We start from the raw sequence: 23,771 nt of genomic DNA on the forward strand, positions 1-23,771 counted from the left end.
TGTTCATTTGTCATGCTTTTTAAATAAATCTCACTTTAATCCTGATAATACCTGTATGTTTTGACTCAAAACTCTCTGCAAGGTCTTGATATGGAAAATATGCTTTGTTCCAGGTCCTAGGTCTATCTTGCACATTCTTTACCACTTAGAGAACTTTTAAAACAAATACATTCAGATAGTTGTAGAAACATAATTTTTAATGAATCTTGTGCTTAATATTACAAAGTGACAAATGAAATACTCTGACATACATACTGATTTCTGTTTCAGTATGCACTATCCATAAAATAAAAATAATCTGAGACAATAATGTTTCTTTATGTAGTTTATATTTTGACATAGGAACCAATGGAATTGTATATGTTTGAATTCATAAAGTTTGTTTATATGCACTAAAGATGTTTGAGGGTTTTATGATTTTAATTTATTCATGCAGTTTCAAATCATGCTAAAATCTGCTATACAGTAATTTAAAATCTAAAAATCTCAGGCCTTACCTGAACAAGTAAATGTGATTTTAATGCAAAAGTTAACTGAACTTAGTTCCGCTAGAATTGCATGTAGTATGCTAAGCATCATTAAAATAATTAAATTACTAGTAATTTAAATCAGTCCTTTAATTAAAATAGTGAAACAGCAAAGCATTTTCTAATAGGGCAAAGTTTAGTATAACGTTTTCAGGCAATGCAGTTATTTGGCTTGTCATATGGTTATGACATAGCTCAAGCATTCTGTATGTTGAGATGCATTTTAGTTTTTTAATTATAAAGTTAAAAGTTCAAACTCTTTGTTAACAATGTTATCTATTTGGGAATATTTTCTTCTATGAATTATTTAAGTCCCCTTTCATTAGGAAATAATTTAGGAAAGTTTTAACTGATAGGGGTCACTATTAATGTTTCGGAGTATTTAATGGGAAATGAGGCTCCTTTTTTGCCTGAAATCCAAGAAAACAAAATTTTTCAAAGGCTTATGGCAATGACTCTTTCAGATAGTAATCTTTTTATTTCTAGTGAGCAGGTGTTTTTTAAAACTTTAAACAATTTTAAATTGACAGTTGCTATTGATGTAATTGATCACTTTGAGATCAATTGATCACTCGTTGATCACTTTGAGAGTAGGCTTGTAGGTGAACAAAGCACATAATTCAGTTTACTATTGCATCACAAAATTTTGATTTTTTTTTTTTTAATGTATTTTCTTCACCACCTCTGAAACTGTCAGGATATTTAAATTTCATGTAGCTGTGTGTTTTTAAAACATTTTACTGTCTGTGTAGTATCTGAATATGTTTTGGTGAGTAGCTGCTTTTTGTGTTCTTGCTCATTTTCTGTTTTGTCTCGGAAAGCGATCTTCACATCTCACAAATGTTTTCTCTTGGGCTGGATGAAGGTGAACGTTGTCGATGCTTTGAGAACAAAATGTCGTTCTAGAAAGAAAACACAGCATGTAAGCAAAATGTTACTTTTTTAGGGCTACTATCTGTATAACAGTATGCGCTCTAGATACACTGAACCTGACTTTCTTTATCCTGTCTTTTACAGGAAGGTATCTGATTGTTGTTACAGGCTTGTGAGGAAAGAGATGTATCTGGCTGCCAGATAGAAGGTACAGAGTAAAAGGAGGAGGCAACTCCTGTGTACTGTGGTGTGCTTTCATCTCTTTCTGGTATCATACACAGCATGCTGTTCTCCATAGCATACCCTCACAGTGATTTGCTCTTTGTGGTCACAGTTTCCATTGTCATTGTTTCAAGTCTTAGTGCAACCCTTGTAGTGATACTATTTGGCCTGCTAGTACTTAGTTGGACTACTAGTATTTAGTTGTGAGAATGCTAACAACAGCAGCAGCTACATATGCTACAGAAATGGCTTCCATATTTGGAACTGAAATATGTTGGAATCTGGTATTTTGCTGCTCATAATAGTCTGTTTATTAACTACTTTTTAAGTTTATGCTGTTCTGTTGTGTCTAAGTGTTTGTCATTAGATAATCTAACAACAGAAAATTTGTCTTGTATATAAATATAATGAACATTGTGAGTTAAAAGTACATGGAGATAAAATATTGTCAAGTTTGTTCAAATGCTCAAGAAAGCACAAGACAGCTCAGAACACATCTTATGTTTACTAGCTTTTTTAATACTGAATTTCCAGAATTGCTAATTCTTAGATCCATGATGTTTGGGCTTTCCAAGAAGACCGAAAGCTACACATGCTTTTCTTTGAAGAAAATACTTTTTCTTCAATATCCTTTGTTCATCCTTTTAGAATCATCTAATAATCTTTCATTCCCCCCTCAAGCATTAATGCAGTATTTCAACAGTAGAACATCATTTCCATTCCTATGACAAGCCCAGATTGCACAGAAAAAAAAACCCAGCACACAATCAGTATGCATTAAAGTCTTGACACAAATTCCTACTTCTGCTTGCAGCAAAAAAATTTCAAAGGAGCATTAGGTACCTGAAGATACCAGTATGACTTTTTTGTTAGTATAATAACTACCCACCTCAGTTACCACCTCTGAAGTAGTGCAGAAGTAGTAATTGGTTTGTGCCAGGTTATTGACACAGCTGTATTGGACAGGAACTTTCTGGTTAGAAAAGTGAGTATACCTGACATAATCCTTGCACAATCTTCATATACTTTTTTCTCAAGGTACAAGAATCTGTATTTAAACAGAGCTCTCTAATTTGTGGTATATACTATGCTTTCATTTACTGTGGCACTTAGGTCAGTACTAATTTGGGATCATCGCTTTTAAAACAGCAGGAAATGTTACAGAAATTAAGGGGATTTTTTGTGGCAGTAGCATGTGCCAAGTGCTGGATTAGGAGAGGAAAATAACTACAAAATACACTTTCGGGGGACAAAACCCAAGAAAATATGATCACTCCTCTGCCCCCAAGCACATGCAGACAGTCTGATGAAAATGTCTCTTTAAATTGTCTAATTTGTCCTTTATGTCAGTATCAAGGAGATGCAGCTCTGCCAGTAAGTATTGTTCCACAGAAAGTCTGCAGTAGTTGTAAGTGGTGCTGGTATTAGCAAGGAAAAATCGCCTTCTAAGACTGAACCACAGTTACGAGGTAGGACATGCTTTTCTTATTAACCTTAATTAAACTACTCAGTTAAAATTTATAGAAGGATTAAAGCAGTGGGAATCATTACAAGTTTTGTTATTCTGTTCTGGCTGAAATTTCTCTGTGAATAAGCAGTTTCAAAAGTGTTATTAGCATTGCTGTATGTAGAGAACAAGGCCACACAGACTTGGTGATCCAGTTTCATAGCAATCAGCAGGGGAAAAAGAAAAAAAAACCGAAACACCCCCCAAAAAAACCCCAAACCAAACAACAAAAACCAAACACAGACTTCATTTGGCATTCAGAATATTTTTTTCTCCAGAAAACTGCTCTCTGCTACTTCAGAGTTCAGCTGACAAAATTCACATCACTGTATTCATACTACAGAAAAAAGCACAACCAGACTGCAAAAGCTTCTGTCAAATACCAGTGAAAGTGTGGTATGTAGAAGTATAGACAGGCTTTTTGTTTTCTAGGACTGCTTACATTCTGTTTGCCCACTACAGAAATATCAAAATGGCTGTAGTTGAAAATTTGCTTCCACAATATCGCTCCAGGAACCTCTTAAACAAGCCTGCACAGTGTAGTAATTCGTTATCAACTATCAGACACTGGACTGACCTTTAAATGAATGAGACGAAAATAAGGGAATTGTATGATAAAACCCTTAGCTTCAATGAATAATCAGATGACTCTGTAGTTCTGCATGTGATCCTTGTAATGAGGACTTTCAAGAATGATGATGCTGACTTTCTTTATGAAGTAGGTATTGCAAATTAAATAATTAAGATTTGGCATATTTTTTGTATGTAGGAAATTGAATTTTTCATGGCTTTAATGTTGGAGTCAATATTTATCTTACATAGTGTCTTGTTTCTTTGAAATTTCATATGGTCCTTATAAAGTGAGATAACCACATTCTAAAAATAAGTAAGAAATTGTAATCAGTTATTGTCATTAATTGTGTAGAAAAATTGCACTGCGGAACTTGTTAAAATTTTTCCATGGGTCTGTGTGCTAACTCCTTCTCTATCCTCTATTCCCAAGTATCAACAAAATTGTCACCCATGGTTATTGCGCCTTAAACTCAGATTAGTGGCAGTAGTGAGCCAGAACATTTCCCACTACTCATTTATGACCCAAGAACAAAGAAATTCTTTAAAGTCACTTAAAAATCATGCAGTCTGATCTTTTTCATTACACTTACTTTTGCTGCGTTTCCCCTGCTTTCACTCTTATTGTCTTCACTATAAGTCCTGGTCGATGGGCACCTTTTGTCCATGGTATTATGGTTTGAACTGTGTCCCAGATATTTTCCCAAACTGCCGTTCCTTCCCATTTGAACTTGATCATTATTAGCTCACCAATATCAGTGTCGAGGGTGATGAGAAAAGAGTAGGTTTTATTCCCACTGATACCTTCAACTCTGCAAAAAACAAAACCAGAATAATGCCATCTTAATTGTTATGGATTAAAGTGGGAAGAAGAAAAAAAAAAAAAAAAAGGGAGGGGGGTTTATCTCCTCTTTAAAATGAAAGAACTATGTTTCCTCCTCCTTCTCCAGGGGGGAATGTTGCGGTCTCAGGCCCATAAAGTGGTGAATAAGACAACACGCTAGAAGAGAAGCAGAAGCAGGAGAATCTTGAACAGCTAGTGAAGCAGTAGTGGTTTCTGACCGCAAAAGGTGTCCCATAATAGCGTCTAAGTTACATCTTCTGTCTGCTGAAGCAAAGGCTGACCCCCACGGTTGCCTTTTCTTTTGTTCATACAGGTAGTGTCCATCATGAGAAATATCCAAATTTTTTTACCTTAATTACAGCTGTACCTTTGTGTTTTAATTGAGTATACTTCAGTGTTAGCTGTGGGATGGACCAAACATTAATGGACAGGGTACTTAATGTTCAGGGAAACTTCCAAAATTACTAAGTTTGTTTTATAGGGATTTTCCATGCAAAAACTGTATGGACCATGTAAAAGTTAGTGATTTTTTAGGGGGTATGGGTAAAGAGAGGACAATTTCCACTTCATCTTCACTCATAGCATGATTATATATGTGATGTGGTATTATAAGTTGTTTCTCACTTGTACAATAACATGTAATATCAATACTCACAGTGTGATGGGCAGGTTTTTAGCATCCTCCTTAGTGCCTGTCAGAGAGATGGTAAAAGTTGGGTCTATCTGCTTGCCTTGGATTTCATTGATGAAGTGGATCTTGAACTGATAATGATAGACTGCAGAAAGGAAGAATTTGCCAAGTGACAAAATTAATGGTCAAAGAAGCAATAGATTTCTCAGGCAAAAGAATTTTGCCTTTCAGAGCAGAAACTTGATTGATATTTCCTTTTTATTTTTTAAACAAATTTGTTGCAATTCAAATATCAATTTTTCTGATTATTGCCATGCTGTGTAATCCCTTAGGTTTTGGGGCCCTATTGCTTTATTTAAAAGGATGGGGAAAAAAGGTAACTTCAGCTTCAGTTCCTTTTGTAGCATAAAACTTTCTTCCATGTGAAATTTTTCAGCTTTTCTGAAGTTTAATTGTTAGAATTTCTGGCAAGTCCTCTAACTGGCAGATAAATCCAAATCCTTATGACTGGACATAGCTAGAGATGTATGATACAGATTGAAGACTTTACGCAATGTAGTCAGGCTTTTTCTCTGACTGGCTAGAAAATTGCCCTGCAAAACAGATGACTCACAAGCTTTGCTTGACTTCATAATGATACATTGTGCTTAACATGCCTCCGTTAACAATATGGCTTTGTTCAAGCACATTACTGTAAGAAATGTCATTAATTACTTCAGGATCTGGTGGGTTTCTAGAAGAACAGTGTTTAGGAAAGACTTGGAACTGAATATTGTCAGAATTAAGAATGCCTAAGACATCGTCAGTGTACTGATTACAAGCAGTTTGACATTTAGTAAATTATGAAGAAAAAAATCCCCAAACCACAAAAATCACAAAATCCCAATGTGCAGTTAGAGGCCATTTGCACACAGGTGTTGTCAGATAGATTTGAACATACAAAACTCTTCTGTCTGGTGATTCTACCAGCCACCTTCTCGGCAGAAACCCGAAGTAATTTTTATTAACAAGGACCAGAGAGTATTTGGAAGAATTAGGGGTGTTTTACTTATCCTTGCAATCTGGTCAAATTACACATGGGAAACTATTCTGGTAAACATTATTACACACTAGTTTTTGTGTAGAAAAATGTTCTTTCCTCATTTCCTCTCCTCACCCATGTCACGCTTCACCAAATCTGAGAATGGCCCCACTGTACTGCTTAAGGGAGTCGTCGTCTTTTTATGTGTATGTACGGATAGATTTATAATTTTTTTGTGCAGCTCTGAGTGTTCACAATGGAAGGTATTTGCTAGAAAAGCTGTATCTTTTTGTTGTTGTTTCATAGTTATTGCATGTTAGTGAACGATGTAATTTCTTTTGAAAAGGTGTCACTCAGTAGAAGACAAAATGACTGATTCTTTGCTGCAAATCTGATGAGGACAAAGTAGGCAGAGGCGCTTGTTTACAGATCACTTCTATTGCTATCCTGTCTTATTCTGAGCTTTCTCTCCATGTAAAAATTGATTGTTCCAGAGTATGTTCTGATAAAGCCTAGGCTTCTGCTGTGGTTGTGATGCTCGCTTTAAGGAAAAGGGTGAGCGTATTCATATAAAAAATCTGACTCAGGGTCCCATCGCAGCTTTTACAATAAATGTGAACTTCTTTGTAACAACTGGTTTTTGTTTGAACTGGATTAGTGTATGGTCCAGAACATAATGTCGCTAACTTGAAAAATGAAACGTCAGGTTGTGAAGATGCAGAGGATTGTGAAGTGTAACATGGAGTTTCTCAAATTCCTTCTGTTTGGGCTTCTCACATGATCTTCAAACATTTTTTTTAAGACCGTTACAAAGGTGACTTTGTACACATGCTCCCACAGTTGCTGCCTTGTTTGGGAACTTTTGTGAAAGGAGCCCATTGTCTGGGGCACTGGTATCTGCATATGGGCCAAGGACGTTTTTTTGAAGCTAAACCAGCCCCAAGCATAAAAATGCAACGTGCTTCAAATTGAAATTGAAGCCAATAGGACACGGATATTTTCCCACAAGCTGAAACTGTCTCTCTGTCCAGAGAAAAATGCAACACAGAAATCGTGTTTCTGTGCCCAGGTGTGGTGGTAGCAGACACCATGTCCTCAGAGAAATTTGCTTTCCTGATTCTGATGGTGACCTGACTGTACTGCAGCAAAATTACACCAGGAAGTAGGCATGGCCTCTAAAATTTTGAAATCTATTTCAAGTAGCTTCCTGAAGCATTTTAAAAAGTATAAGAAGAGATCCAGCAGATTCAGCTGCTCTGAGTATCGGCCAGGGCTGAGCAGACCCCTCTGGAGTCTTCACTGTGTACTTCACAGCTGTGTTAGTGGAAGACTTCCAAAATTGTTTTAGAAGTACCTGAATTTTTGTTGTTTTTTTTAAATCTGTGATATTGCAGTTGAGTACCAGGCACTGTGGGGAAACAAGATGTGTCATGCAAGCAGCATTTTTAAGCATTTCTGCTCGGGACAGGAAAGCCCTTGAGTGTCCATGCCAAGGGCACGCTGTTGACGTTCAAAGCGCTTCCCCCACCCTGATGTCTGGGGTGGGGGACAAGAAGGCCGACCCCCTCCAACAGGAGGGAGGCACCCCCTTTCTGGAGTGCCAGGCAGAACGGGCCAGCCCCAGCAGCGGGTGAGGTGGAGAGGGACCCCATGGCTGTGGGGCTGTGCCGGGGGCAGGCGGGGCCCTGGCACTGCCTCAGGGCCGAGGAGAGGGCGGGGCCGGGCTGTGGCGCTGCCGGCACCGAGGGGGCTGTGGGAAGGGCACCAGCCGCTTGGCGAGGAGATGGGCGCACCTCGCAAGTCTCCTCCGTGCGTGGTGGCCTGCAGCTTCGAGCAGGAGCCCTACCTGGGCTGTGACGCCCTTTTGCTTGCCACGTGCCTCATCGAGAGCCATGGAAGGAGGTAGCGAGGAGGAATGGCGCACACCAAAAGTCCCTGCACCGAAAGCCACTTGGAAGAAGCGTGTCCCTGCCATTCGTCCCACGCAGTCCTGCTTGTTCTTGCTTTAAAACGTACGTAAACCTTCCCGCTGGCAGGTGAATGTCTGCTCAACAGCAGCAGTCATCTCATGGGCTCTCTGACAGCTGAATTGTGATCGGCCTGCAGCCAGGCCCAGGCCATTTTGTAATGGAGATGGGCAGTTAGGCCCCATTTCCCTGTCAGGCTACTTCCCCTCTGTGTGGTAATACATGCAAGAAACCATACCGACTGTCTTTCTGAACTTAGAAAATTGTTACTTTGCGCTCTCAATGAAGTAATTTAATGGAGATAAAGCTAGAGTACCAGTCACTTTATTTTAGTGCAATGGTTCTGCCCTGTAAAAGTCCATGCTATTCTGTTGTCTGTCCCCCTGTCTGAGAAGTAATAATTTATATGTCATCTTGTAGACTAATTGCAGATAAGGTTTGGGCAAACTTGGAACAGAAGGTTTTACAGGTCTCCCAGAATGATTATGCTGCTTTTTTGGCTTGGCTGTATGCCTGCATATGTTATAAGAAACTCACACAGGCCAGTTGTAGGAGAATCCTGTAGATCAGGACCCTAAGAAGTCTGAGGCCTCAGATCCATGGTTAGCCTGTGGCAGGCATGCAGCATGCTTTTTTCCCCCCAGAAATATTAGGAGTCAGGATCTTGATGAAAGGGCATCAAGATGGCCTACTGGGATTCTCAGTTGTCTCAGCAAACTGATTATTCCCATAGATTTTTATAAGCTTTAATAAATGAGTAAACAGGATCACAAAGGTTAGGCTCATTCTCACACTTTGTGATCAATCTGGAGACTGTAACAAGTATTCCCACAAACCTTTGAAAGGCATATGTGCTCTTGTTTTCAAAAAGAGTCGTCTACTTTTTGGGAGCCTTTCCTCCCTGATGTTGTAGCCCAGCGTGTTGCACCGGTTCTTTCTACAGCTGAGGCACATTCCTTTGTCGAAAGTGTTGATGTCATTGCACCAGTATGCTGTGCTTTGCTTATCCTTGTGAAGCAGAGAGTCGATGAACAAATGAACTGACCTCTCGTGGGCACATTTCACAGTTTGAGTGATGCCTGAAAAAATGCAAACAACAAAATTTTGTGTGCCCTTGTTCCTCTTTACCATTTCATCTGCAGAGGAGTACAGTAACCAACTATAAACATATGTTATTGTTTCCACATGTTCCCCACCCCTTTACTACTAAAACATAATGATTTTGCCTCAGAAATCATACATTGTAGCAACTTTACTTTTAGGATCATCCAAAAATAGTTTGGCTGAACCCACATGGTAATAAAATTGAGTAATTTGCTACATAAACTTCTCTAGCCTGACTTTGTCTGTAAATATGAACCTTGACTTCATTGTCCTGGCTGATTGGTCAGTATGAAATACAATACAGGCTACACGCAGTCTTTTAGATCATGCCTCATTAAAGACAGCAGTCTCATTCTTAATGGTTGTACATTGTTGTCTTTTGGATGTTCACATGGTAATGTCTTACTTTGTACCTATCAGAGTGACAAACTCTCATGTTGAATTGAATTTTGCTTGCAGCTGCTACTGGGAAAAAAGGAGCAAAAAATTTATTAAATACATTAGAAAATTATTAAATACATAGATATGCTTTTACAAGAAGCAAGTATCTTTTTTCTTCCTTAAGTGTCATCAAATTACTGAAGTTAGTTTCTTCTGTGGAATCGGGATATATCATGATGGACTGTTTTTAGATGTCTTCACTGATAAGCTTTCTAGCTGGTGCTTGGTTTCACATTTGTCATGACAGTTATCATGAATTATCTGCTAACAAGCAAGGCCTACTTTTAGATAATGTGATAATTGAGAAATATTTTTGCAATGCAGTATGCTGGGTGAAATGTACTTTTAGGGTTTTTCAGTCAATGGTTCTGTTTGTCACTGTGCATCAGTACCTTATCTAGATTTTTTTCAGTATGTTGCATCAGTTTCTCTATACATTTACGTTTAGGTACATTGGAAATAAGTTTCTATATATAAAATGTAGCCTGGAACATTGGCAGTCGGGTCCTAGAGAGAACATCATCTGCGCAGCTGAAGGACAGGGAGTTGGGAAGAAGTGAACTAAGGAGGTGAGTGGTATATCCCTGTGTTTTATTTGATTTGAAATAATGAATGGCACGCTAGATGAATCAGGCTTAATTAGAATAAGTTTTCTCATTTCCTCTAGTGCTAAAATAAATACCTGTGAAATTATTCAGAAGTGCTTGACAGCAGGATGCTTATGGCCTCATTTTCCTAAGTGCTAGGCAGCCAAATTCCTCACTGAAGTCAGTAAGAACAGTTTGAACTCTATACATGTAAAAATTGGATAACAACTTTCTAGAAGAGAAATTTAATTGCACATAATGGATGATAATACTCCCATTAGATACTGTTTAAGACCACAGAGATATGTAAAGTTGCCCAGAGATACTGTCAGTGCATCTGCAATGCTGCTTCCCATTTTGTGCCGTTGGTTCTTACCAGTGATGCCATATTGTGCAATGTGGTTATACACGTGCATGATGTGACAGCCAGGCTGAAAGGTGCCTCCATTGGGATAAAAGTCAAAATGAGCCACAGGCTGCTTGATGCCAACACTGAGACCCATGTGCTGTTTAGTGAATGTATGAATTGCATCTACGAAGTTTGCATCATCTGGAGATAAACGGTCTGTTGGTGACATTCCTTCAAACAAGGGACCGGCAGGGTCGAGGCCTGTGATAAATGCGAATAATCCAGTTGTGATATAGTGTGGATGGGCTGTTCTTTTACTGTTATGAGAAAAGTCTGTGATAAATATTTAAAAACAGGCAGCACTGGTACTTTACAAGGTCTTTCACTGACAGAAACAATGCTAGGAACACTTGTCCTGCAGAGGGTACATGGTTACAACAAAAGGTAAAGTAAACACGGGTGCTGTAATAAACAGTAACTGCTACATGCACAAGGACACAGGCCCAGAGATAGATGTGTTTGTTAGAGACAAACTGTGCTCGCTACTGCTTTGTCTCTGGAATGATGTTTACTTGATTTTTCTTTTTCATACCCTAGAGGTCATGCATTTCAGTGGCCCTTTTGAAGACACCAGTCCCACAACAAGGTTGACTTTTAGCCTACATTTGGGGCTAAAAAAACTCCATAAAGCTTCACTTGTTGCTGAAAAGAGCTGTATGTCTGCTAGATGTTTTTTATAATAATTTTTCAACTTCAGAGATCTTCAAGGGAAATTATTACAGTAATCAGAAAAAGAATATTCCATTTAGGGAGTCTTGCTGATTTTTAGTTCGCCAGATATTTTTCTGTGGTGCTCTGTTTGGTTGGGAACTGATTTATGGAAAAGGCCTGCCTGCATAGTTTAAAGCTGCCTTTAGTTTTGAGGACAAGCTTCTAAATTTGAGATGCTTCAGGTGGAACTATGGACTAACATGGTTGCATAGGTGTAACTGGACAAGACTAATAATGCAGGCTACAAGTAGGGATGTCATCCTGAAGGCATATGTTGCTTTTTTTTTTAATAGCTTTTATCACTATGTATGTTTGGAGCTTATTGTTACAAACCTAAATAATTTTTGCTGAAGAATGCATATAGCTGTTACAATAAATAATGTGTTTTAATGTTTTTTACTTATTCAATATTGAGGTTTGATGTACTAATATGGTTTGAACAAGCGGTGCTGATGAACTAAAGTCTTTCAGTGTATACACAGGTGTAATATCACGACACACTGTGTAAGATCAGCTTCTTGGCATGCAGGCACTGTCACAAGAGCTGGTTGTATAAGGGACTATGATGTGTGGCAATAAATCCAAGATCAGAATTGGGACTTCAGACTGTAGTATTGCATATTTGCCTCACTCCCAAATCAGATTCAAGTAAAATGTTTTCTCTGATAACTTAAATGTAGCTGATGTGGGCCTGGTGTAAAATGTGCTGCTGTTTTGGGTTTGTTTTGTTGCTTTTTTTTAAGCTGTCACTGTGCATTAGTGGTGGTACTGTATGCAGCATATCAATAGCCTTATAAATGTATTTTCATTACACATAATTAGTACAGTTACAAAACTTTACAGATGGTTCAAAATGCCACTAGTCAAAACAATGAAGTGTTATGGTTAATTTTGTTTACTTTTACTTAATTTTGTTAGGGATACTCTAATAATATGCTTCCTGTAAAATGTAATCCAGGACTATAATTTTTGCCACAGGAGAACTGACTTTAATTCACTGTCTGAGCAATGTAACACAATTGAAAGCCTAAGCACAGTTAGACAATTTCCTTAATGTAAATTTCTTTTGAAAATGAGTTGCTAAGAATGAACAGTGTATTTGAATGGCTTTGGGTCAAGATAGTGACCAAAGATCCAAGGTTAGTGGCTAACGTTTGGTTTAAGGTGTTACTGGGAATTGATACAAGATAAATTCAAGCAACATGCAACTTGAATCTTTGGTTTATGATTTGTAGTCCATACACTTCTATATTCTGTATGTCATAATTTGGACTGAGGTAGGAAAGATCAAAGCTAGAAATACTATGATACTTCATTCTAAAAATTGTTTTCATTAAATTTTCTAAATCTAATTTATAAACCAATAGGATGAAGCTTGTAAACTGTGGCAAATATTGCGGTTCCACAGCTAAATGTTGATATGACATTGAATTGTCAAATATCTATGTAACTTAAGTCACTTGAGTGTTACATTTCTTAAAGTTATAACTCTTTTACCTGTAATTCTTCCAATTTTGTTCGTACCACTGATGTAACTTCCAGCAAATCCTGAAACGTGAGCTCCTAGGCTGTACCCAATTAGATGAGCCTTGGTTCTGGAAAATTGAGTGGAATCCTGGAAGATAGTAGCAGCTTGATTTAGATGCAGAAAATGTGAAAAGTAAACTAGTGAAATACTTACTACAAGCTAGGAATGTAGTACAACATGAAATACAACACAAGAAACTTATGTTGATGGTGGAGGTAAAATGAGGTGCATGGATCATGTACTTGATTTCTTCACTGGCTGAACATTATTCCCTGCCTCCTTTTCATGCAGCAGGAAAATACCACACATTTGGGCACTGCTGCTTATGTGCTATGCTCAGGAAAACTATTGACACTGATAGTAGGATTTTGTTGCTGTTTGCAAGTGATGCAACTGTGCATTGCTTTTTGTCTGCAGTATTTGACTTTCCTATGACTATAAAATGGTATCTGTCCTTTAACTTCAGTGTAAGACAATCCTTTGTAGAAAGCACCTTGATATTTTTGCCTGAGATACTAGGACAAGACAAATTAGAGGCCAAAGTATCAAAACATTGATCAGATATGCTAAGTGATATGTCTATGACATTTCTTGGACTGATTTGTACAAAACTGGGTATCTGATCTGAAACAAACCTACTGAAGCAGAATTGGCCTCAGGCCTTTCTTTCTATCAATGCTATCTAGTTCTTAAGCATTTCACCTGGGCTGCAAGGCTCAAAGCTTTTCTGACTTGTAATGAAAAATATGACATATTTTTCTTGCAGGAGAGGCAAACATCTATTTTAATTTCATTGTGGATATTGCCTGTCCCAGTGGCTTTGCAGTCTCAGTACCTGTCTCTTGTGAAGATGAGGTGAAACTTGGCAATCTTCTTTTGAGAGAGGCAGCTCTTGGAAATCACAAGATCTGACCAATTTTCTTGGCAGGTGTTACTGTGATGGATGCTGTTGAGATTGTTACTGATCATGCCCTATTAACTCTTGGACTAAGCTGAGTGCTAAGATATACTTTATTTTTATGCTTTATTAAAATGTTGCATAGCACTGCAGCTTGCTACATCCATTGAGGATATTTCAAATACTCGCCTGCCTGTAAGCAGGCAGAGACATAGTGGAAAGATAGTTATGGGAGTTGGAATGCAGGGGGTTTTAACTGTTAAACACAGGAGGGGTACTTCTCAAGAGAAGGAAGGTTTACTGCTTGATCATGCTCAATTGAATGTTGTGAAAATTTATGGTATATGAAATCCTGGAACATATTATGGTACAAAAGAAGCTACCTACAATGCTGGAGCAAGGATTCATTTATACAAGCCTCGATTTGTTTGCTGACACTGGAGAAATCACAGACTGCCTGTGTTGTTGACAATGTGGTGTGTCCTGGGAACTGAACGAAGTCCACTGTTTGATTCATTCAATAATTAAACAGCTTCAAAATATTATTTTAGGCTCCAGCAATTTAAACTACATTTGACCAAGAGCTAAGGTTTCTTGTAATGTCACACTGAAAAATAGTGACTCTGGTTCCTCTGCTTTCTCTTTTGTGCCTGCTGTCCCTAACTGGGCATGGTAACTGACAGCTTCTTCTACCCTGCCATTCCTATTGAAAGCAGCTTAGCCCTTCAACAGGATTTGCTACAAATCTTTCAGCTTTGCAGTATATGTCCCTTCCACCTTAGGCCTCACTGTATTTAAATTAATGTATTCAAAAATTCATTGTGAGGTTCAGAAGTATAATTTCATTTCAAATTAGGTAGCTTAAATTAGTACTAGAGATAGGTGAAATGAGCATTGCATAGCATGCTTGGTTTGTATGAGTGATACTTATTCTAGTGTTTGCTTTCTGCCTCTTCTTAAATAGTGCTGGAGACCGGTGATCCCTTGCAGACTTGTGCGCAGCCTTTTCAATCCAGCCATGGCCACAGGTCCTGTGTAGCAGGAGTTTTGATGAGTAGTCACTACATTAAGTGTGGCTCTACTCATTACTGCCTCCATGTCATCTGCTCTTTCAGGCATGTCTGTCCTCTTAAAAGGTCTCCCTATACATTCTGGATCTCTAAGCCATTATTTTAGAATAACCTTTGGTGAACTGAGGCAAAAATCAGACACAATGTCATGCTTGAATTCTGCATTAAAAGCAGAAATTAAGCACAGATAACATAAACCCATTTTACTGAACTTGCAAATAGTAATGTGTGTCTGCTTTCAAAGTGTAGGCCTGTGTCAGCTGTCTGCACGCAGGCTAATTGAAAAGCTAGCCTGAAATTATCTCACCTCTAAAGATATATCAAGATATTTTGATAAACAAGACCACTTGGGTTTTTTTGCTTGCATGGTGAAAGTTTTTTATGAAGTCATATGAAAGTTTATGGAGGAAAAATTTGCAATGTGTTAAAGAAACATAAGTGATTGAAATGAACAGCATTAATCAGCATGGTATTTCAAAAAGGTGGTGCAAGCCTAAGAACAGGTAAATAGGTCTATTCCAGGGAAACGTGTTTATCTGGGGGGCTCTTACCTCCAGCCATTCCAGGAAGTCTGCTATCTCCTGTCCTATGTACCGTGTATTCTGTACAGCAATGGGATAGTGCTGGTGAGCAAATGTAAGCCAGTCTGCAATGATCACGTTAATTTGTCTATGCTGAGACTTCAGAGCTGCTGCCATTTTCCAAATCCAACCTTCTAACATCCCATCCACCTGTTTTGTTAAAAAAAAAAAAAGAAAAAAACAGTCTCAAGGGAAAGCAGTCTCTGACAGATATTTCTTGTGAAAAGCTCAGGGGAACAAAAAACATAAGCAGAGGAGGGCTTAATGCTGAGAACTAGATTTTAGGGGCTTCACCATGCTTCAGTGCTGACAATCTTTGGGTTTTGGTGGGCAAAAAATTAAGAATCAATATAATAATATATATAATAATTTGTCTTGTAATATGAACTCTTTATCAGTAAAATTATGTCCCTAAATATTTTCACTCTTCCTGAGATAATTGATATTACTGATTAAAAAGGAAGACAGAAATGCCCAGAAAACTTCTGATTTCATTCAAGAGCAGCTGTCATTGTAAATTTAAGCTAAAAGGGTTAGAGAGGGAGGGAAGCTGGAGGGTTGCAGACCAGTGGGCATTTACCATCTACAGCTGTTCCATCTTTCAGATCTGCTGCTTTTTTAAAATTCATTCTTTTTTTAAGGACCTGGTCACAATTTCTTTACAAGCATCAAAGACCGCTTCTGATTTGGTGGACCAGAATTACTATATAATCTATCAGATTTAATTGTTGCTCTGTTTGCACATATTTCCTCAGTTGATAGACCATCCTTATCTCTTCTGGTGTTTTAACAGAATTTGGGAGTCTGAGTTCTGGGTTTCCTCTAAGAGCCCAACAGCTGTGCAAATTAAGTATGAATTATAAACTTCAATGGCAGCAGCTTCAGATCCATGGTTTTTCTTTGAGAAGGGTATAGGTTTTGAACAAATTCTTATTTGGGAGGCTCATCTAAAGTAATCTAGGGGAATATTTCATCCAAAGTCTGCTCTGATGTTGTTTGAGAGTTACATGCATCAAGGGTGTTCTAAGTTTCTCTGCATATTTGCAAATGTGTAAGAAACATCCATTTTACCACCTTACATGGTGAAATTGGTTCTGTGAGAAACAAAGATCTGTTAAAATGACATCATTTCTTATTCTGCCTTTTCTTTTGTTTCTTTTTCAACTGAGAAGCTGATAAAAAGTCACTCTTCATACTGGTATGCTTTTGAGGGATTTTCATGGTGGATTTTTTTGTTACTGTTTAACTGGAAGCAGTTCAGCGATAATTCATTGACATTGAAGGCTTCATTTTCAGCTCAAGGGACTTATAGAGAAGTTCTCTTCAAAGGTGTATCTGTGAGATGTGGGGAGGTTGTGCACACTTTTCAATAAGTCTGTAAATATCTGACGGTGTACACATCAGAGAAATGAAACTGGTATTCAGTCCTCCAGAGGCATAGCGCATTGTCAGCTACTTGTTCGAAATCTGCTGGCTTTAAACCAGGGCTGAATCTAATCCTTGGCGTGGGACTCCCATGTGAAAAACTGCTCGTAGACTGTTCCTTCAGAATCTCAATGGTGAATATCCACTTTTTATTATTTCTAGCCATGATTGCTACTAGGGAAATCCACCATCTTTCTGATCACAACCTTTCTTCTGAAGTTACTTTTGGCAGTAGCATAATGAGGAGGAAAGTGTATCAAATTAGATGTAGTTTGAATTAAAAACAAAATGTGAGTTCATACCGACCAACCATGGACTATCATCACCAGAGGAAGAGAGGCATTGAAACTGCATTTGTCAAGAGTCTCCAACTGATTAAAGAAAATCTGGCAGCCTTCTTCAGTTGTATCTGTATAAAGTCGAAATTTGGTTTCTAAGTTTTGCTGATCTTTCTTTGTTCTAGCGTGCTGACTCTGTGATCCCAGTGCCTCTGTAATGAAATTCATAACAACAGTCATAATAGGATGGAATCTAAAACCTGAAGAAGTTACTGGTGAAACACAGGTTATAATACAAAGTAAACTAGTAAGATTGAAACTCCAGCTATGTATAATTGCTGCCTACTCCAGGTGGGCCTAAGCTGTACACTTTGGGTCAAAAAAATTCTCTCTCTCGGTTTGACATGGTCTAGATGTGCCTTTGAGTCCATCTATTGGAACAATAGCAATTAGATGGGAAATGTTGACCTATTGCTATGGGCCCTTATAGAATGCGTAAGTGTTTTAAAAACACAGTACAGATGTTGTGACTTTACAATGTTAGTGCATGCACAGGGAAGCACATTCATAGGCTATTGACTCTGCAGGGCATATTTTACTAATGTGTGTTTGTTAGTAGTTGCTGAGCAGGCATCGTTACACTAAAATAACCATTTTATTCAGGGTTATAACTCTGCTTAGAGACTTAGATGGCTGCTTAAAACTATTAGACCACATCATAAATTATGCTTTTTCTCTAAAAAAGCAAGATGAAATGTTCTTGTTCTAGTTGTAATATTTTTGGTGGTTTTGTTTTTAGAGAAACTAGCTTGATACATATAGGACAACATTTTCAGAAATGTCTATTAAGTACCTGGGATGGTATCTGTATTTAAGAAAGTGGGGGCAGGGTGAACTGTAGTCTTAACAACATTATGAGCTTAGAAGGAAAAATATGAATATAGGGAAATTGCTGAAAATGAAATAAAGCAGAAGCTTACAAAAAGCACATTGTGACACGCAAGCCTGCTGTTTCTTTCTAATAAGACTTCAGACTGTTTATTTTATTTATCTGAAAATAATCCATATAATAAATTCTTACTTAGGCTAGGAAAAATTAGGATTAGTAGAAGAAAACTTAGGGTGTGATGAACTAGACAGATGAGAAATTACAGCTCTTTGTGTAGCGAAGCAAACTTTTAGGGCGGAGAGAGTTTACTAATGGAGTTCTTTGAGGGATGTTTTTTGGCTAATCTTGTTTTAATATTTTCATTATCGAAGCAGGCAGGAAGGGTACAAGACTGAGAACATTTGGGAGGCATTTGCTAATACCAAGGAGACCAAAAAGTTAAATGTAAGAGCTAGATGACCTTGAAAATACAGCAACAGAAACAAGTAGAAATCTCATATTATGAAGTGCAAGGGCATACAGTTGATAAGAATTTCTTGATAAATGGAGGTCATAAATTGGAAGTGACACAAGGGTAAAAAGACTTGACTGTAGTAATCAATAGCAAAACTGACTATGAGTCACCGCTGTGATTTGGCTGTGAGAAAGGAAAATATAATTCCAGGATGCATCAATGTTTTTGGTAGGAAGAGAGAATGTTAGTACCAATGAGTTAAGGCACTTATTAACCACATACAGAACAGTGTGCATAGCTCTTGTTACCAAGTTCAGGAGATACCAATTCAAGCTGCAGCACCTGCTTAGCAGTACCACTAGAATGGTCAGGAAAGAGGCATTTGTTTTAATTAGACCTAACAAATAATGAAATATTCTTGGAGGTGAAAATGAAGTATTTTATTCACTGAGAAATAAATGGAAATTATTGTGTTGGAACAGAACTCATGTTAGTTCAATTTTAGTTCTTTTATTTTTCTTGCATAAAAGTTCCTTAATATAATGTTAATGTTAGAAATATGATATTGTTATTTTATCTTCTAAGTCAGCACACAACTTCTTTTGTTCATTACAACTCATGTGTATAGATGTTTTCAGAAAACCTCTAAAATAATAGCATATTCATTTCTGTATTATATCTGCACATGCATCCTGAGGTTCTATGACATTGTTGTCTTGATAACATTTTGCTAATTTATAAGGTACTTTTGATATATTTACAGGTGAGCCTTTATCCCACAAGTGTATTTAGTAATGGGAAACTCCCGTATTTATATATTCACAGAAATAGTGTCTTATAACGCACAATACAAAGAACCCTAATGTGAAAGCATGCTGGGTTTAGATCAGACTGTATTTTTGCCACATGTCAGTCTTATTACAAACTTTATTCAAGGTTTTATTTTAGTATAATGATAAGACATTATACAAACAGCATATTTAATTTGATTAAGTAAATGGCAATTCTGGTAAGAAAACTCACAAACTATACTGCACTGGATGTGCACTGTTTTCTATTTGTTGCTAATTATTGCAGATTCCAAGTCACTCCAGGCAATGTTATGTTCCACAGCTAGGAAACATTATTGCATAAAGTTGTTCAGCCATTTACAACTGGAATTTCAAAAGCCTCAAAGTTAGTGAACATTTGGTTGTCAAAATTCTTAGCTTCAGTGTTTCATTTTTTTATTTAGTGGCACTTTTAACTGTTGTAGCTAGCTGGGACTAAGTCTGATCATTTCTTCATTACAAAGTCTACTTACAAACACTTTTTTTCTGGGAGAGGACTCAGTTTCTGAAGAAAGTAATATTAAGAGAAAGTGAATCTAGATAAAGAACTGAAAACTGGAAAGAGTTTTAATGATGTTGATATTCTTACCCTCCAGTTTATTCAGGCTTTGGTGTGTAGTCTCTACACAAAGATAAGCATTGTGTTCTATTTTTGGCACAAAAAGAAAAAAAAAAGTAACTTGTGCCTGTTCCATTGTACACATCCTTTCTTTGTTTTATGCCTTGTTTTCATTTTCTTTTCACTCAGTGTTTGTGCAATGCAAAGGCGCTCTGTCACTCTCCATATTGTTTGTACATACTACAGAAAACAAGTCTAATAAATAGCTGTTTTCTTTATACATTCACTGAAGTGCTTGTGGTGCTTTAATGAGTGAGCTTTTGGCTTGCCAGTAAGAGGGAATTAAAAATACAGTTTGAACTTCTTTATGGCTGTCAAAAGTTAGAAGTTCCAATAGAATCTGTTGTGTTATTAGACAAAGAACTACTTCAATCTGTTAATCCATGTAATGTCTTGGAGAAGGAAATAGAGTCTGAAGAGCTTGACTTCTGCAACAGACTCTTGCTAAAAATGTCATGCCAGTGACTCAGTGACATGATCGAAGGGAATTGCAAAGTTTCATATGTCAGTTTACAAAAACAGCAAAATAAAACTGCTAAAAATGTTCCTGTGCCGTTGCAGCTGGGAATGCCAAGATCTTTCTGAAACTCCAAAGAGTTTCTCTTTGGAAAATTAGCACTTAACCCAGATGTGTGAGTTGCTGACTTAATTTCCTACTCTAACATAAATTCTTTCAGGAAAGGCAATGCAACATGGCCACACTGATCCATGTGCTATCCTAAATTAGCTTCATGCAGAGCAGCATGGTAATCAAGGGCAAGAAATGTTGTTGTGACTTCTTGATACCCTGGAGGAGATTCAGCCCTTTACCTTTCCTTTTTTTGTGTTAATGATGTTTCTATGAGGTGCAGTAAAGACTGTAACTGAAGGCTGACTTTGTAAATACCACTTAGTTTTATAACTAAGTAGCACAGTTTCTTGTAAAACATTTTCAGGTTAGTTTTGGCAGACAAACCAAAACACTTTTAGATTTGACCCAAGATAATCGTGTTTTCTTACTGAGAAGTAAAACCAGAAGAGTGATTCACAGTTGAACAAAATGAAACTTTTTTTTAAATTGGGATTTCAAAAACAAAGGAGACCTCTACATACCTGGTAGTAGGTCTAGTAGCCATCTGAATGCAATGCGCATTGGGATGTGCATGCTAATAGTTCAGTTATTTATTTTCACTATTAGTATTTTATTATTATTTGCATTGTTAGTGTTTATTGGTTTAGATTATGTCTGTCGTGCTTCTAATAATGCAAGCTCAAACTTAAAATGAAAGAAACATGTGAAGAATAATAAGAAACCTTTTTGCTCTAAAAAGAAGAGATCTTGCAAATAGTAATAATAATGATAATTCCATATGGAATAAACGTATATTATTTGAACTAGATCTTCTGTTTACCTGTAGAAGCAGGTTTATCCAGGAGACCAACTTGGTCCTGGCCTGTATCAGGAATAGTGTGGCCAGCAGGAGTAGGGAAGTGATTGTGCCCCGGTACTCGGCACTGGTGAGGCCGCACCTTGAATCCTGTGTTCAGTGTTGGGCCCCTCACTACAAGAAGGACATTGAGGTGCTGGAGTGTGTCAAGAGAAGGGCAACGAAGCTGGTGAGGGGTCTGGAGCACAAGTCTTATGAGGAGCGGCTGAGGGAACTGGGTTGTTTAGTCTGGAGAAGAGGAGGCTGAGAGGAGACCTTATCGCTCTCTACAACTACCTGAAAGGGGGTTGTGGCGACGAGGGTGTTGGTCTCTTCTCCCAAGTAACTAGTGATAGGACAGGAGGAAATGGCCTCAAGTTGCGCCAGGGGAGGTTTAGATTGGATATTAGGAAAAATTTCTTCACTGAGAGAGTGGTCAGGCATTGGAACAGGCTGCCCAGGGAGGTGGTGGAGTCGCCATCTCTGGAAGTGTTCAAAAAACATGTGGATGTGGCGCTTCAGGACATGGTTTAGGGGACATGGTGGCGCTGGACTAATGGTTGGACTTGATGATCTTGAAGGTCCTTTCCAACCTAGTGATTCTGTGATTGAATCACGACAAAAGATGAGAAGGCATATGGTTTTCTTAACTGTGAAGTTTTTTGAGTCTCTTCTGAAATTTACAGTAATGCTGTAAGACTTGTGAATGGAAACTAGACAAAGGACACTGGCCAGGGTTTCAAACCATGAAATATCATATACTTTTTTGGGGGAGAGATCCAGGGTCTAACTATATTCCTTTCTATATCATGTCTGATTTGGCATAAAAATGCAACTACAAAATACCTGCTTTATACCACAAAATTTGCCTGAAGGTGTGTCAGGAATGAGGACAAAGTGTAGCAGGACTATATAATGTTAAAAGCAAGATTTTAATGTTTATTAAGTCATACATTTTAAATTAATCTTACAGTATGGCATAAAAAAAATTATTAAAATTGGCATTCCCAATTAAGGAAAGTAGCTTTTCTGGCTAAGAAAAATAATGTTCAGCATCCTTCTTCCTGTCATGGAACTCTACAGGAAGAGCTTCTCAATAAGGTCTTACTGAAGAGGATTGAAGAGGATGTTTCACTTGCACTCACTTAATCCACAGGCAATTGAAATATTAATTAAGTAAACCTGAATGGAAGCTGAACTTTGGGCTGCTGGTATGCTAAATATACTTAAAAATCCTACACATAAGCATGCATACACACCACATGACTGAGACACAATATATTTTTTCTGATTGTCTTCTGACCCTTACTGCAGTCTCCCTTCATGCTTCTGAGTGGATTTGTCTGAGCCTTAATAAATCTCCTGTATCTTTTGAGTGGCTTTTACTGCTTTTCATACATGGAAATGTTTCCAAAAGGGTGCTTATGTATGATGTTATTTCAGTGTGACCAGTATCCAACACGTTTAAGAAACAAGTGACACAATTATTGTGGTCCCCGGAATAAGAGAATTCTGTTGTGGAATTGAGCAAAGGCAGTAACATAATAATGATTTTTGTTTGGGCCATGGAAAGTGGAATATATCACAGATCCCCTCATTTCCAAGAGCCAGATTTTTTTTTTTTTAATCACTTAAAAGAAGAGCTAATGACATGGAAGCGTTCAGGTCTCAATTCGACAGAAGCATAGTTGTCAGTGTTCCTGTTGGATGTGGAAAATCCTCTTCACTAACACCTTTTACTTTGTTTAGCAGTGCCTGTCATAACCTCTAAACTGTGCTTTCTAGGGAAAGCTATTTACTGCAACTGACACAGAATGACACAAAGAAACAGTAGACTATTAGAACAGGCATGCTAAAGGATTCCTAAATCTGAAAATCCTGCAAAATTTTGGAGCTGTGATTAGCAACTACAATGTTAGAACGGTTAGCAGAGATCCATATCCCTGTCATTTTCTGGTTACTTCTATTCATAATTAATTTCTATGTGCAGGGAACTAGAGAAAGCAGAGAATGTAATGTCTTGTTCAGTAATAGCAGAACCATGATTTTTAAAAAGTTAATAACATGTTGGTAAGGAGTTTAAACCTAAATGATATTTCTCCCTTTTTTTTTTTTACTTAGAAAGTTTTCCAAAGGAAAAGTAATTTGAAAAAATACCTTGCATTGAATTCACGGCGTATAGAAGAACTGTAAAATATATTCAGAGTATTCAGTACAGATCATGATTTAGAACAATTTGTTTGCTTGGTGGTCTAAGACATAAAGGAGTGCAACCTACTCTTAGAAGTTGCTTATATAAAAATAATTTGAGACCCTTCTCAGTTCATTTTAAATTCTCTACTTATGTACCTCCTGCTGCTGTTTATTTGAAATTACCTT

General features: G+C 37.6%; 1 protein-coding gene across 1 annotated transcript; it reads right to left on the reverse strand.

The window, feature by feature from the left end:
- Positions 1–1,316: 1,316 nt before the first annotated feature.
- LIPC (lipase, hepatic) lies at positions 1,317–22,300 on the reverse strand (the record flags this gene model as incomplete). Its single annotated transcript, XM_010288526.1, has 9 exons — positions 1,317–1,429; positions 4,293–4,511; positions 5,199–5,319; positions 8,999–9,241; positions 10,671–10,904; positions 12,912–13,029; positions 15,462–15,641; positions 17,219–17,406; positions 22,250–22,300. Coding segments are annotated over 9 exons (1,460 nt in total), but the record flags the coding sequence as incomplete, so codon positions are not given.
- Between the last annotated feature and the right edge of the window lie 1,471 nt (positions 22,301–23,771).

Source organism: Phaethon lepturus, unplaced genomic scaffold (genome assembly GCF_000687285.1).
Source record: "Phaethon lepturus isolate BGI_N335 unplaced genomic scaffold, ASM68728v1 scaffold6426, whole genome shotgun sequence".
Taxonomy (NCBI): Eukaryota; Metazoa; Chordata; class Aves; order Phaethontiformes; family Phaethontidae; genus Phaethon; species Phaethon lepturus.